General features: G+C 35.3%; 1 protein-coding gene across 1 annotated transcript in view; it reads left to right on the forward strand.

Annotated features, from left to right (window-relative positions):
* The first annotated feature begins 8,507 nt into the window (after nt 1-8,507).
* Nucleotides 8,508-15,260, forward strand: part of LOC111141499 (synaptonemal complex protein 2) — a 61,256-nt gene continuing 54,503 nt past the window's right edge. The window contains exons 1-8 of the mRNA XM_022494104.1: nt 8,508-8,531; nt 9,496-9,639; nt 10,413-10,541; nt 11,334-11,438; nt 11,752-11,776; nt 13,897-13,982; nt 14,624-14,709; nt 14,981-15,015. Coding sequence (XP_022349812.1) covers nt 8,508-8,531; nt 9,496-9,639; nt 10,413-10,541; nt 11,334-11,438; nt 11,752-11,776; nt 13,897-13,982; nt 14,624-14,709; nt 14,981-15,015 — 634 coding nt within the window. The remainder of the gene's footprint in view (nt 8,532-9,495; nt 9,640-10,412; nt 10,542-11,333; nt 11,439-11,751; nt 11,777-13,896; nt 13,983-14,623; nt 14,710-14,980; nt 15,016-15,260) is intronic.

A 15,260-nucleotide genomic window follows, 5' to 3' on the forward strand; every position in this document is an offset into this window, starting at 1 on the left:
GGGCGGACGCGCGGGGCGGACGCGCGGGGCGGACGCGCGGGGCGGACGCGCGGGGCGGACCCGGGCGGCCGCCTCAGGTGAGGCGAGTCCAAGCCCCGCCCCTTGCGTCCGCGGTTGGCTGGGCCTGCGGGGCGGGGCCTGCGGGGCGGGGAGGGGCGGGGCCGGCGGGGCGGGGCGGGGCCGGGCCGGGCCTTCGGGGCGCAGGCTCCCACCTGCGGTGGCCGGGCTGTCTGCGCGCGCGGTGCTCCGGGGAGGGGCGGGAGGTTAATGAGACGGGTGCGTGCGCGGGACTCCGCCGCGAAGTCGCAGGTGTTCGCTGAGCCTGCGGGCGGGTCCCTTCTAGGAAGGGGCGAGGGCGCTGCTGTCCCCGGTCCCTGTCCCCGGTCCTGGTCGGCCTCCGGTCCGTTCGTGAACGCGAGCGGTCGGTGCGGGCTGGAGCGCGCGCCTTGTACTGACCCGCGGGGCTTTGGGGCCAAGTGTGCGCCTCCTGTGGGTTGTCGGGTGGTTCTCAAAGCCCTGGGCCTGTATCTGCCCGCGTGTGTACGCATCCGTGCCCTCACCCCGCGTAGGCTGTGACCGCATTCGGAATGCACTCACCGGAAACATGACGTAGTATAAACTGTGTTTCCTCTGGGGGTGTCTGGGTGGCTTCGGTTAAGTGTCCTTGATCTCAGCGCAGGTCTTAATCTCAGGGTCGTGAGATTGGGCGCCACGGTGGATGCGGAGCCTACTTTAAAATTTTCTTTCCTTTAAAAATTTTTGAATTATTAAAAGTCTTAAGATTGGGATAGAATATGAATTAGTAATGAACATTAGTCTTAAATTATTTAAATAATACTGAAACTTTTTAATAATTAAACTTATTAAATGTTCTTATGAAAATATTTAGTCACCGTCCTCAAGTTTACTTGTCCTCCGCCACTGTGGAGTCCATGTGTTCCCGCAGTCCGTGTCGACCTACACGTGTGCGCGTGAAAGAACAGTGCGAACCGCTCAGAACCGCAGAATGTTCAGTCGCCACGTGCAACTGTTGCAGATACTGTGTACTAAGTTGCTAGTCTTTCCAGAGCCACAAGTTGGAATGCAAAGAAGAGCAAGAAAGTGCACATTTGACACTATTAGGAAGCAGTTCTTCGTTATGCAAGGAGGAACTGTATTTTTGCTCCACTCGGGGAAGGATTTGGCAGTGAATTAATGTCTTTTCTCACACCTGACCACGTCGGTTTCTGAAGTTCTCCTCCATTCTAAAGCATGGAGACAAATGTCAGTATCGGCACAGCCTACAGCCTTCTCCGGTCGCATTGGCCTTGTTTTGGCCTCCTCCCCCCACTTAAAAATTTTTTAAAAGATTTATTTATTTATTCCAGAGAGAGCGAGAGAGAGCTCTAAGGGGGAGGGGCACCGACAGAGGGAGGGACTCTCAAAGCCGCCTCCCTGCTAAGCATGGAGAACCCTAAGAGGGCCTCAGTGACGACCCGTGAGATCACAGCCTAAGCTGAAACCAGGAGCCAGACGCCCAACTGACTGCCCCACACGGGACCACAACTATTTTTTAAACAGAAGTTTTCTAACATACACAAAATAAACAGAGTAGTATAATTAACTGAAGTCCCCGTCTTTCAAAGGCATAAGCCAGAAAGAGGTTTCTCTGGGGCCTGAAGGTTTGAGTTACAGGAATGAGTGTCTGTGTCATGGTTATAGGAGTTGCTGGCCAGGGGTGGATTCTAAGTGAGCAGATGATTCCTGTGTGCTCCTTAATAAAATTGTGTGTGGGGGGGGTACAGAGACAATGATATACAAAATGTTATTATTTTTGTGCTTTGTGCTTTCCGTGTCTTAAATCCGTCTGTATTACAAAGTCATGGAGATAGCTTTCTGTTTTCCCTTCTAGTAATTTTTAAACATTTACTGATTACACTGGGTAAAAGAATCTGTAGTTTATTTTTGTGAATATGGGAAATAGAGGTCTGAATTTTTTTTAATATGGTGAGTCAGTTTTCCTAATACCATTTATCAACTAGTTTACTTTTTCCCCTCTGATTTTTAAAGCCTTATATATGCATGAACTTATATGTTTGGGTATGCATTTGGACTCTCTTCTGTTTTATTGATCCATTTATTTCCTATTAACACTTTTTTTTTTTTTTAAGATTTTATTTATTTATTTATTTGACAGAGAGAGAGATCACAAGCAGGCAGAGAGGCAGGTAGAGAGAGAGGAGGAAGCAGGCTCCCTGCTGAGCAGAGAGCCCGATGCGGGGCTCGATCCCAGGACCCTGAGATCATGACCTGAGCCGAAGGCAGCGGCTTAACCCACTGAGCCACCCAGGCGCCCCCTATTAACACTTTTTTTTAGCAATAGTGTCTTTGTAATATTTTTAAATATCAAATAGGATTATTCTTCCATTTTTTACTTTATTTTATTTTTGAAAAATTAAATTCCAGTATAATTACTGTACAGTGTTTTATTAGTTTTAGGTATACAATATGGGGAATCAGCAGTTCTATACATTACACAGTGCTCATCACAATAAGAGTAATCTTAATTACTTTTTTACTTAATTACTTAATTACTTAAGAGGAATCTTAATTGTTTTCACGTATTTCACCATCCCCCTACTCTCCTTCCCTCTGGTAAGCAACAGTTCTCTATATTTAAGAGTCTACTTTTGTTTATTTCTTTTTTTCTTTATTTCTTTAATTCCACGTATGATTGAATTCATGGGGTATTTGTCATTCTCTGACTGATTTATTTCAGTTAGCATTATACTTTATAGGTCTATCCATATTGTTGCAAATGCCAAGATTCCATTCTTTTTTATGACTGAGTAATATTCCATTATGTATATATACCACATCTTCTGTGCCATTCATTTATTGATGGATACTTGGGCTGTTTCCATAAATTAGCTACTGTAAATAATGCTGTAGTAAACTATAGGGATGCATATATCTTTTGAAATTTGTGTTTTGTATTTGGGTAGATAACCAGCAGTGGAATTACTGGATCATATGGTAGTTCTAGTTTTACTTTTTTGAGGAACATCTATACTGTTTTCCAGAGTGATTGCACCACTTTGCATTCCCACCAGCAGTGCACAAAGGTTCCTTTTTCTCCACATCCTCACCAACAGTTGTTTCTTGTGTTGTTGATTTTTACCATTCAGATAAGTGTGAAGTGATATCTCATTGTTATTTCGATTTGTATTTCCTGATCTTAGGGGGAAATCTCTCAGTTTTTCACCATTGAGTATGATGTTAGCTGTGCATTTTTCATATATGGCCTTTATTATGTGGAAATATGTTTCCTCTAAAACTCTTCACTTTATTTTTGAATGGTATTTTTGCTGGCTATAGAATTTAATTTGTAGTTTTTTCTATTTATTTTCTATTTATTTCTATTCTATTTTCTTTTTCTTTGTAATTTCTTCCTTCCTCTCTTTTTTCTCTTTCTCCTTCCTTCTTTCCTTCCCTTCCCGCCCTTCCTTCCCTTTCTGGTGTTTTGTTTTGTTTTTTTAATTTGCCTTTTTTTTTTATTGTGTTATGTTAGTGACCATACAGTGCATCATTAGTTTTTGATATAGTGTTCCAAGATTCGTTGTTTATGCCCCACACCCAGGGCTCCATGCAATACATGCCCTCCTTAATACCCACCACCAGGCTCACCCATTTCCCCCCCCAACCCCCTCTCCTCTAAAACCCTCTGTTTTTTTCTCAGAGTCCACAGTCTCTCATGGTTCATCTCTCCCTCTGATCCATCCCCCCTTCACTTTTCCTTTCCTTCTCCTAATGTCCTCCATGCTATTCCTTATGTTCCACAAGTAAGTGAAACTATATGATAATTGACCTTCTTCTTAGCACTTTGTGATTTCTTATAGTGTCCTTGTCTGGCTTTGGTATCAGGAAAATGCTCACTTATGTAGTAAGACTGGAAGTATCCCAACTCTTCTGTTTTGGGGAAGAGCTTGAGCAGCATTAGTTTTAGTGTTTGGAAGAATTTACCAGTGAAGCCATCTGGTCCTGGACTTTCCTTTGCTGGGAGGTTTTTGATTACTGTTCAATTTTTCTATTTTTCTATTTTCTATTTTCTATTTCTTCATGATTCAGTCTTATATTATTCTAGCTTATATGTTTCTTCTGGGTTTCATTTCTTCTAGGTTGTCCATTTTATTGACATAGAATTGTTCATTGTCTCTTACGATCCTTTGTATCTTTGTAATTTGAGTTATAATGTTTCTTTATGATTTTATTTGAATCCTCTTTTTTTTGTTAACTCAGCCAAAGATTTGTCTATTTTACTTTTCTTTTTAAAAATCCAACACTTATTTTCACTGATGTGTTGTCTTTTCAGTCTGTCATTTATTTCCACTCATATCTTTGTTATTTCCTTCCTTCCACTAATTTTGGCCTTACTTTTTTCTTCTTTTTCTAGTTCCTTGAGGTGCAAAGGTAGGTTGTTTGAGATCTTTCTTGTTTCCTTTACTGTAAGCATTTTTCACCATAACTGTATCTTTTAAAACTGCTTTTGCTATATTCCATAGTTTTTTTGCTATGTTGCTTTTCCATATCATTTGTCTCAAGGTATTTCTTTTTAAATTTCTACTTTGATTTGTTGGTTGTTCAGAAGGATGTTGTTTTATCTTCATGTAATTGTAGAATTTTTGGTTTTCTTCTTGTAATTGATTTTTAGTTTCATATCTTTGTGGTCAGAAAAGATGCTTGATATGATTTCAGTTTTTTAAATTTATTAAGACTTGTTTTGTGGCCTGACATATGGTTTATGTTGAAGAATCTTCCATGTGTGCTTGAGAAGAATGTGTATCCTGCTGCTCTTGGATGGAATGTTCTGTAGGTGTCTGTCAGGTCTGTCTGGTCTAACATGTAGGGTAAGTCCAATCTTAAGGCACTTAAAAAAAGACACTGTTCTAAGTCTTCTGCTTTCATAGTTTTTGTTGGTCAGCTATCAGTTTTATTGATGCTACTTAAAAGTAATTTTTTTTAAACTCTCTGGTAGCTTTTAATGTTTTTGTTTGATTGTCAGCAGTTTCTGTGGTGCAGCTGGATATTAGTTTTCTTTTTTGGTCGGGGATTCTTACGACTTTTTGAATCTATAGTTTGATATCTTTTATTGGTTTTGGGAAATTCTTTCTCCTCATTTCTTTAGGATTATTTCTGCCCCATTCACTGTCTCCAAGGATTTCAGTGACAGACACATAGGACTTCATAACTTATCCCCTGTGTTGTTCTGTCTTCTAGTTTCTCTCCTCATATTTTTGTTTATCTTTGTTTCTCTCTGGATATTTTTTTCTGATGTAGCTTCTATTTCTATAATTTTCACCTGTGTGTCTTTCCATTTTATTCTTAATAAATTTGTTATTGACTATTTTTGTTTTTAGAATTATGCGATTCTTTTTCAAATTCTCTATGGTCTTCCTTACCACCCTAGTTTCTAGTTTCTAGTTTTCTGTCAAAGTTCTCAGTCTTTCTGAATAATCTTTATGTACACAGTATTTATAGTTACTTTAAAGTATCTGATAATTTTACCATCTGGAGGTCCTGTGACCCTGTTACTCTGGGCTACCTCTGCTATTCCTCATGTGTTCATAGATTCGTCCAAGTCTATGAATTATACTTTAAGTATTGCTTTGGTTTCATCTTACGGAGTTTTGTATGTATACATATTCACTTAAATATTTCGTTATTTCCATCTTTTTATATCTTGCAAAGGGACATATTTTAGCTTGCAAGTATAGGGAAAGTTTGAAGCTATCTTTGTAGCTGATTTCTAAATTTATTATGAGAACAGGATATCTATTATGTTATTCTTTTGCATGCTTTGTTTTTGCTTTTGTGGGTTAAGATTTTCTCTTTTATTATTCAGAAATAACCTCACAGTGTTTGTAAATTTGTCTTCTTTGGTATTCAGTGGACTCCTTAAATTTGTGGATGTCCGTTTTTATTTTGGGAAAATTCTCGGTTGTTATTCGACTGTTGCTACCTCACTTTTTTTTTTTTAATTTTTGGAATTCTTATTGGGTAGATATTGGAATGTCTGCATCTCTCCTTCATATCTCAGCTTTTTCTTGTATGCATTTTGTCATTTTATTCCTTTGTGATATTCTGTATTGTATCACCCAACAAATAGTTGCTCCTGCAGACAGCTACCCCCTTTTAAGCTTCAGGCTTATGACAATAGTGCCTGTAGTGAATGCTTAAAGTTCTAGGCTAGGTCGTTTCTCAGTAATCAGCCTTGTGGTTGTTGACCTCCAGTACGTATTTCTTACCGCTGTATTTGAGATAATACTTTTCGTATCCTCCCCCCACCCCATTTTCTATCTATGAAGCAAGCCTGTGTGTGTGTATGTGCGTGTGTGTGAAAATCTTTTAACAGTGTGTGATATGACATTCTCAAACAGAACCAGGCTAAATTTCTATTTTCTGTGATGGCCTGGAGAGAATTAAGGAAAGAGTGAAGCCAAGTAAAAAATAGGCAAACCCCTTCTTTGGAATTGGAGAAGCAAAGAGTGGGTCCCTGAGTTTCCAATATTTTCAGGATCAGAGCTCTCTGAGTCAGGCAAAATGACAGAATGACTCCTAGCTGTTTAGAGATGTTGGGATCATTGTTGGTATACTGGAGTCCCCAGCTAGCCATGGACCTGGAACTGCCCCATTCGTGTACCAGCCAGAGCAGACAAGCACAACCAGATGGGGCATAGCCACAGCTAAGCCCTGACTCGGTTTGGATGGAGCAGCTGGACTTCGCAGCTGCTCAGCTCTGGAGGCGGGCCTTGGTCATTTTCATCCCTTTGCGATAACCCAACCTCCATGGTACTGATCTCATGTTTTGGATCCCACTTACCTGTAGTTTGGCAAGAGTTTATTGTACTTTTAAGAAAGCATATAAGCGTAAATTACAAATAAAGCTTGCCTTTGACAAATAGCAAGTTACAGGCTTGTGCAACTCACTATTCTTCCTCCCCAGGGAGCTGACAAACCCTCCCAGCAGAGGCTTCCTCTCCCTCTCTCCCCTCACCACACGCACAAATACACACACACTTGCAAGGATGTGTATACTGTATACTTACTCCTAGAGATATAATCGTAAGACAATGTTTCTTTTTTTTTTTTCCACATAAATGCCATTACACAGTATCATTTGGCAACCTGTTTTTAATTTAAAATTGACTGCAAATATCTCAAATTCTGGCTCATCTGTTATGTATACAGAATTGATTATCATATACCACATTTTATTCATTCTTCACCTTCCCTCCCATTCCTAACTCCTTTCTGGATACTTTTGAATTTTTGCACTCCAAACAGTGCTACAAAAGCATCTTTAGACTTGGCTCCTTATGCACATGGAACAAATGTTTCTTTGGGGATCGATTTTTCCCCCCCTGGAGTTAATTTGAAAATACAAGAGATTTTTTTATTCATGCCTTTTGTCTGCCTGATATGTATGCCCTTATTGGCACTTACTTTCTCTATTAGCACATCTGCAAGAAAGTAGACTGGGACTAACACCACTTGTTCTTATAACTACATAGTCCTGTATTCATCTTGGGCTAATTAATTAATTGTCTCTCTATGTTGGATTTCCTGGTATTTCTATTATGAAGCTTTTCATAGTACAGATTATTTTTTAATTGTTCCAGTTATAATATCTTGAAAAGATGATATTTCTTTTCCTTTATAGATATAATGGCCAAATCACATTTAAAAATGTTAGATGCTTTTGTCAAGATGGTAGGTGATGCAGGGGTGCCTGGGGGCTCAGTCAGTTAAGCATTTGCCTTTGGCTCAAGTCCTAATTTCAGGGTCTTGGGATCAAGCCCCACATTGGGCTCCCTGCTCCCTGCCTCTGCTCCTGCTCCTGCTCTCTTTCTTTCTCATATAAATAAATAAAATCTTAAAAAAAGAAACATGGTAGGTGTTGCTATGTGTAACCCTGTTGATTCCCATTTCCATTCCTCTTTGAAGAGACAGTGTACTTGGGTTTTCTTTTCCTCCTTTCACTGAATATTTGTCTGTTCTCATATATTCTACATGAGAATATTCTCCCCTTCTTAAATATTATGTTACTAGACCAAATTTCATTTACACATTAATTCAAGATTATTTTCTTCTTGTTCCTAAAGTTGGAACAAGTATAACAGGAATCCCTAATGAGAGAGATCCAGGTTTGTATTTTTTCACTAACTAGTTTTGTGACCTTTTGACAAGACTTGCGACATTTATTTAAGTAATCTATAAGAAGAGAAGGCTTGAATAAATGATGTTCAGACTTTACTCCAGAAACTTCCTTGACCAGATGCCCCTGTGTAATTTCATAAACAGTGAGGAACTTGAAATTATTTATTGCCTTGAGTATAAGCACCAATGCTTATTTATGTGTATTAAGATTTTGAACGATAAATGTACAGAATAGAGTATAAGATACTAAAAGCATATGTTTTGTTTTTACAGGTGTTTGTTTTGTCTTGCTGTTTTAAAATTAAGTCAAAATGCCCATAAGACCAGATCTCCAGGTAGGTAGTCCTAGACCAAAAAGAAGGAAGTATTTTAATTCCTAAAATCACTTTTATTTGTTTATAGGTGTTAAGTGCTGTATTTTTAGGAAAAATGAAGCTTGTTTTTATGAAATGGTCAAGAGTGGAATAATTTAAAATGTCACTCTTTCATTTTTTTAGTAGATTTGTTTTCAAAATCTTATTTATGAGGTATGAAAGATGCTGACTATTTACATATGCCTTTTATATTGAAAAGAATTATGCAGTGATTCATGTATAATTTGTCTGGAAATTTTAATGTCAGGGTCTAAAACTGTAAGATACTTGGATTTTGGTAAAAAGACTTAATGTATCTATTTAACATGTATGCAATTTACCACCAAATGTGGTGATCAGATTATAGTATAAATATTCCTTATTAGTAATGTTATACCTTAGTGGTAAGGATGGTAGATTTTGTAAAGGTTATAAATGTATAACACAAATTATATATTTAATTCTTAAATTATATTGATACAGTTGCCAAACAGTGCTTTTATCTGTCTTTATGCATTTTTTAAAAACTATTTAAACCTCATTAAGAAATTGATATTCGGATGTGTTAGGGTTTTATCCACAGTGTTAAGTATTAATTACTATAGAGCTTATTTTGTTTCTTTCATTAATAGGTTTCTTTTTTGAGCTGAGCATAATGATGACTTTACAATAAAGGATATGAAGTGGAAAATTAGTAGACTATATATATATATATATATATATATATATATATGTTTTATGTAGAATCTTGGTATTATGGAAGAAGCTTGATCTCTATCTCTGTTACTCCAAATTTAATAGTGGACAGCTTTAAAAAAAATAAGGGAATTGATATAAGCTCTTTTGAGAATTTTCATGTGGCAATAGTTCTTAAATAACTGGATTGCATACGGTGACTAATTTTGGTTTTGATTCAGTCTCTGTGCCATTAACTGTATTTCTCTAGCAGTTGGAAAAATGCATTGATGATGCTTTAAGGAAAAATGATTTCAAACCTTTGAAAACACTTTTACAAATTGATATTTGTGAAGAGGTGAAGATTAAATGCAGCAAGCAGTTTTTCCACAAGTTGGATGACCTTGTATGCAGGGTAAATACTCCTTTTTGTTGAATGATTGTTAAAATTATTGGATAGCACTCTTTCTAGGAAGAAACACTCCATTGGAAGAAATGAGTAAAAAGGCTTTGGCAAACTTGTTTACAGTTATATAAATAAGTGCTCATTTTTTAAAAAAATCTGGAGTCCCAAATAACATATTAGACTACTATTTTCTAAATACAATACACAAAAAGTTAATGTTTACATTGTGTTGCCACTATTAAATGTTACCTAAACTGAGGAAAAATAGTTTACCTATTTGAAGTTTGAAAAACTTTAAAAATCTATCAGCATATTGTTCATGTAATGGGGACAGTGCTTGGTGCTTTGAAAAATAAAAACAAATAAACAAAAATTATCCAAAATCCTGGACTTGATTTATTATATGTAAGGCATTTTTTATACCAGAGAAAAGGTGATTATTCACAGTACCCCAGTATCTGAGTTTTGTTATGAATCTAAAAGATTGAGTAAAAATTTATTTCGATTGGTTAAATACATAGAGCTTTTTGGAACGAAAGGTAACTGATTCATTGTACCATAGTCTAAAGTTTCTTGAACTTATACAAATCTGCATTTTTGTGCTGGGTTTCTCATTCACAGGCTGGGTGGCTTTAAGCCTTGCTTCTGTAAACCACACTTCTGTATTTGGCAATATGGAGATGATGGTAGTAGCTGACTTTCAGGATATGTGAGCATTACACAGTGCCAGTTCCACACTATTTTGTATTTACAGATGTTTAAATATGTACTTTTTGTTTTAGGAACTTAATAAAAAGGATATCCAAGCAGTTTCAACAATTTTGGTTTCTTTTGGAAGATGTGGCAAAAATATCACTATATTGGGGCATGCCGGACTTACAACTATGATAAAGCAAGGACTGGTCCAAAAGATAAGTATAGAATGTGAAATATTTATGTGAAGGGAAATAAGATTGAAGGTGTGTTTTCTAATAAATAAATGTTCAAAAAGTCGAAAAATAAATTTGGGTAGTTTACTTAAAACTTTAGGTAAAATAAATATTTTTGTAACCTGAGCTATACATTACAAAGATAAAGATCAGAAAGACACCCTCTACACCAGGCTTCTTGAGGATCATGTGAATTTAAGGTCACAAGACTCCCTGAGGCCTTTACTTGCTCTATTTTCTCTTATCTATTTACTGTCTAACTTTGTTTTTCTTTTTATACTGCTTATTATCTATTTCCCATGCTAGAATGTAGAATATTGATTTTATTTGTTTTATTCATTTCTGTATACCTAGCACTGACAATAGTACCTAACATGTAGTATATTCTCGAATATATGAATTAATTAAAGTAAAATAACACCAAAACTTCTCAAATAGTAATAATGCCAAAACAACTTAATTTATGATGATTTATTTTCATCTATTAATGAATGTACCTGAACTAGGAATTTGAAAGGGGAAATCAAGGTCTTCTGCCTAGAATTAGGATTAGTTCAGCCATTCCCACCTAAACAATGGTAAAATACAGTGAGTTACCAAAAAATGAAAACAACAAAGATGTTTAAAAACATAAAACTTCTTTTCGTATAATACTGGAATTTTTATTTTTAATGTTTCTTTATTCCTAAGTTTACTGTTTATGCAAGATAAGTACATTCTTAAAATTATTAAAATTGAATTCAAAGTAACTAATGTATACATTTCTTTTTTTACATGGTTGCCTGGTTTGAAAAATCAAAGGAGATTATTCTCAGCCGAGGAAATTCAAAAGATGAGGCAGTTATAAATATGATAGAAGACTTATTTGATCTTTTGATGGTAAAAATCACATTGATTAACCAATCTTACAAGCATGTGTTTATTTAAAATACAGTTTGTGTTCTATATGTCCAGAGCCCAAAAGTCACCAACAGATTGGTTAGTGACTTGAGTGGATTAGTCTGCTCAGATTATATAAAGCACTTATCCTGAGAAACACAATAAATAGTTAATATGTTAAATAATTACATGGTGAATTCAAATGGGATCTGTTACTTTAATACTGTTTTTAATATTTACTACTATATCAATATACTATAATGGTTTATAATACAAGATGATAAATTACAAATTAAATATTCTTTTTTTTCAGGTCATACATGACATCAATGATGAAGGTATAATAAACATTTTCTTTCTTTTAAAACAATAATTTGCTTTTAGGGTTTTAATATACTTTTGCTGTCCTCAGAGTATTGTCCTAATATTAGGAATCTAACTATTAAATTTAAGGATCAACAACCTTTTTCTGTAAAGGGCCAGATAGTAAACATTTTAAGCTTTGTGTTAGGACCAAGCAAAAGAAATCAATGATACTATATAGGTACTTGTATAAGAAGAAAGAAAACAGATTTCCACAGAGATCTTGGTACAATTCAAGATACTGCAATAATTGAGTACAGTGTTTTTGTAATATAGGTCAACTAATGAGACTAGCACTCTTTTGAGGCGATGACATTTCACTTAATTAAGGCTCAGAGTTAGTGTTTGCTCTTAACAGAATTGATTGCAAATGTTCATTTTTTATGCTTATCTGTAATGAGATTTTATGTAAATTGCATTAGAAAATATCTTTCCATGTAGATAATGCCAAATACTGTTATCAGTTCATGAGCATGACTTTTAATTGAGTATGTTCATCACTGGGACAGCATTTATGGAATTATATTGGATTCTTAGTGTTTGCCTTTTAGAATGTCATTGCATCGCGGATGAATCACTTTCAACGGAAGGCTGGTGGAAATCCCTCAGCCGAACATTTAAATGGATTTTGAAATATGGAAATTTCCTTTGTACTTCATCAGTGTCCAGAAATGATGCTGGACCTGTAATTGGAACTTAGAAAAAAATGTACTCCTGTAAATGTGTGTGGGAATGGAGATCTCGCTCCTTGTTTTAATTTTTGACCACCTGGGAAATGGATAAAACCGTTTGGCATTATTTTGATTCAGATAACCTTCCTTTCATTGAAATGACTTTAGTGAAGTATAAGTTTCTCATATAAGAATGATTTTTGCCTTACGACTTTGGGTTGAATTCATTTAGAAATATAAACTCTATAGCCCATGCTAATTACTGAAGCCGTTTAGATACTGGCTAAATTCCTGAGAGGAGAAGGAAATTCAGTGCGATAGTGCTGGTTCAGTGATGCAGATATTTCCATTGAGTACCTGCTGGTGAATAACAGCCATATGAAATGGGCAGTGGGGTGGACTTGGTTTGTGGGCCCTAATTTGCCAACTCTTGACCTAATGGGACAGAATTTTCAGTATGTAGCGCACATGACAGCTCGTTCTCACTTACAGATGACCGCTGCTTTTTGCCTGGGCGGCAGTCCAGCAAATTATTTTATCTCTGTTGGTTGAAGAATTACCTAGGATTGGTCACTGAGGCTGGAGAATTGTTTATAAATAAAAGGACAGTTTGCCTTCAAAGCCAAAAATTTTTAAAAGCTCAATTGCTATTTACTTCAATGTAGTTAATGCTACCTTTTCATTGATTGCTTTACAGCTGACATATAATCTAGCCTAAACTTTTAAGTTTTTAGGGAAGAAGACAGTCCTAAAGCATCAGTGAATATGAAGTAATCCATGTGCTTTTTTAAGTAAATAATTATATCTTTTTACCTAATTGTTTTTATTCTTTTTTTACCTTCAGTGTAGTTACCTGGAAAGTGGTGTATTTTCTGTCGTAGTATTGCCATTATTTAAAATTATTGTTTAAATTTGCATTATGAAATAGCATGTGGCAAATTCCTCTGAATATATTTAGTATTGATAAAACCTTGTCTTTTGAGACTCGGGTTAACTTTAGAAAAAAAGCTCAGGATATTTAGATCTTTATATCAAGGAGTGATTATGGCCATTATGGAGCTTTCGATATATGATTAAATTAATGAGGCCAGTTTTCATAAGAACTTCATGATAGAAATTTCACTTTTGAACTATATTTATTTCATCTGAAAAAAGCCCTCCTATCTTAAAACTGAAAGGAGAAGCTGAATCTGAAGTTATGCCTTTGCCAGCTCAAGATGAGTCAAATCTGTTGAGAGGTGTTTTTTCCAAAGCCACAGAGCTAGTTAGTGGGACAACTAGGACTGGATTTCATGTTTCCTGTTGCCCAAGACTGTCAGTGGGCCTTTTCTGAACTAGTGCATTCTTTCATTGATTCATATAAGAAAAGATTGCCACTTAAAAGAATTTAAAATACACATTTATTAATGATTTAACATTTTCAGGTAGAAGGCAAGTACTGGAAAGTTTTGTGCCTCGAATCTGTGTCCTGGTTATTGACTCAAGAGTGAATATTTGTATTCAGCAGGAGGTAAAACCATTTGTCAGATTTTTTTAAAAAACTAAAAATGAGAGAGTGAAGCAAATTTAGTAGCAATTCATCAAAATGCATAATTTTTTCTTGGTACTGAATTAATTATGTAGTATATTTCTGTTGTCTTAAATTCATTGTCTGACATGATGAATAAATATGTTACCCAAATATTTATTGAAAATTCATAGCTATCTGTGTTTATATATGCATATAGCTTGTATGAAAATAAATTATAGCATCTAGATATTAGGAGTTCTCAGTATTTAAATGTTAAAAATAACCTATATTAATATGTGTATGTGTGTACATATATATAACCATAAGAACAAATATTAAGTAATAGTTTTTGTTCCTTTAGTTCTTATAACAGAGTAATAATAAACATATGTCTTATTGCAAAGAGTATAACTGGAATCTTGGTATATTTTATTCTTGATATCCTTTGTTTCATGTTTTTTGTATTCACTATTTTATACTTTATATTCTTTTCTCTACCCTTCTCCATTCCCTACTTAAAATGTTTTACTAAAGGGAAAAAAAAATAGGCTTCTAAGTTTGTATACCTAGAATATTTCTCTAAATACTTAATGTTTCACTGAATATATAAAGTTAATGAATTATCTTTTTTTCTTTTCTAGACTCTAAAAAAAATGAATGCTATGCTTGACAAAATGCCTCAAGATGCCAGGAAAATACTCTCTAACCAAGAAATGTTAATTCTCATGTAATAATTTGTACCATATTGCTTTAATTAGTGGTTCAGGTTAAGAATTTAAAGAATATTTTATAAGGCCGTAAGACAACCATGAGTTGCATTAATAATTAAAACTGATAAACTATTGTAGATTTCTGATATAATTCATGGTTATATTTTCTGCAAAAGTCTATGATACTCGCCAATTGTAAGTTTTAGTGAAGTTTTTGCCCCCTAAATATGTGGGTTTTTTATTTAATTGGTACTAGTTTGGTATGTAATCTGTTATTTTGATTTACAGGAGTAGTATGGGAGAAAGGATTTTAGATGCTGGAGGTAAGTATGCTTTTTCAAAATGTTCATATTTGGAACTATTCCGAATTTATTAGTAAAATATAATATCTCTTTAGTCAAAATAATATTAACATTGTAATGTAGTGAGATTATGTGAGGGAATTATAAACTATGTACAATCAAGCAATTTTCAATTATTAATAGGTGATTAAACGATCTATATCTGTGAGGCTAAAATAATAATTAAACATGACAGTAGGAGTCTTCAGATATAAATTGTGCCTAAT

This window comes from Enhydra lutris, unplaced genomic scaffold (assembly GCF_002288905.1).
Source record: "Enhydra lutris kenyoni isolate GAN:26980312 unplaced genomic scaffold, ASM228890v2 scaffoldscaffold6, whole genome shotgun sequence".
NCBI classification, from domain to species: domain Eukaryota; kingdom Metazoa; phylum Chordata; class Mammalia; order Carnivora; family Mustelidae; genus Enhydra; species Enhydra lutris.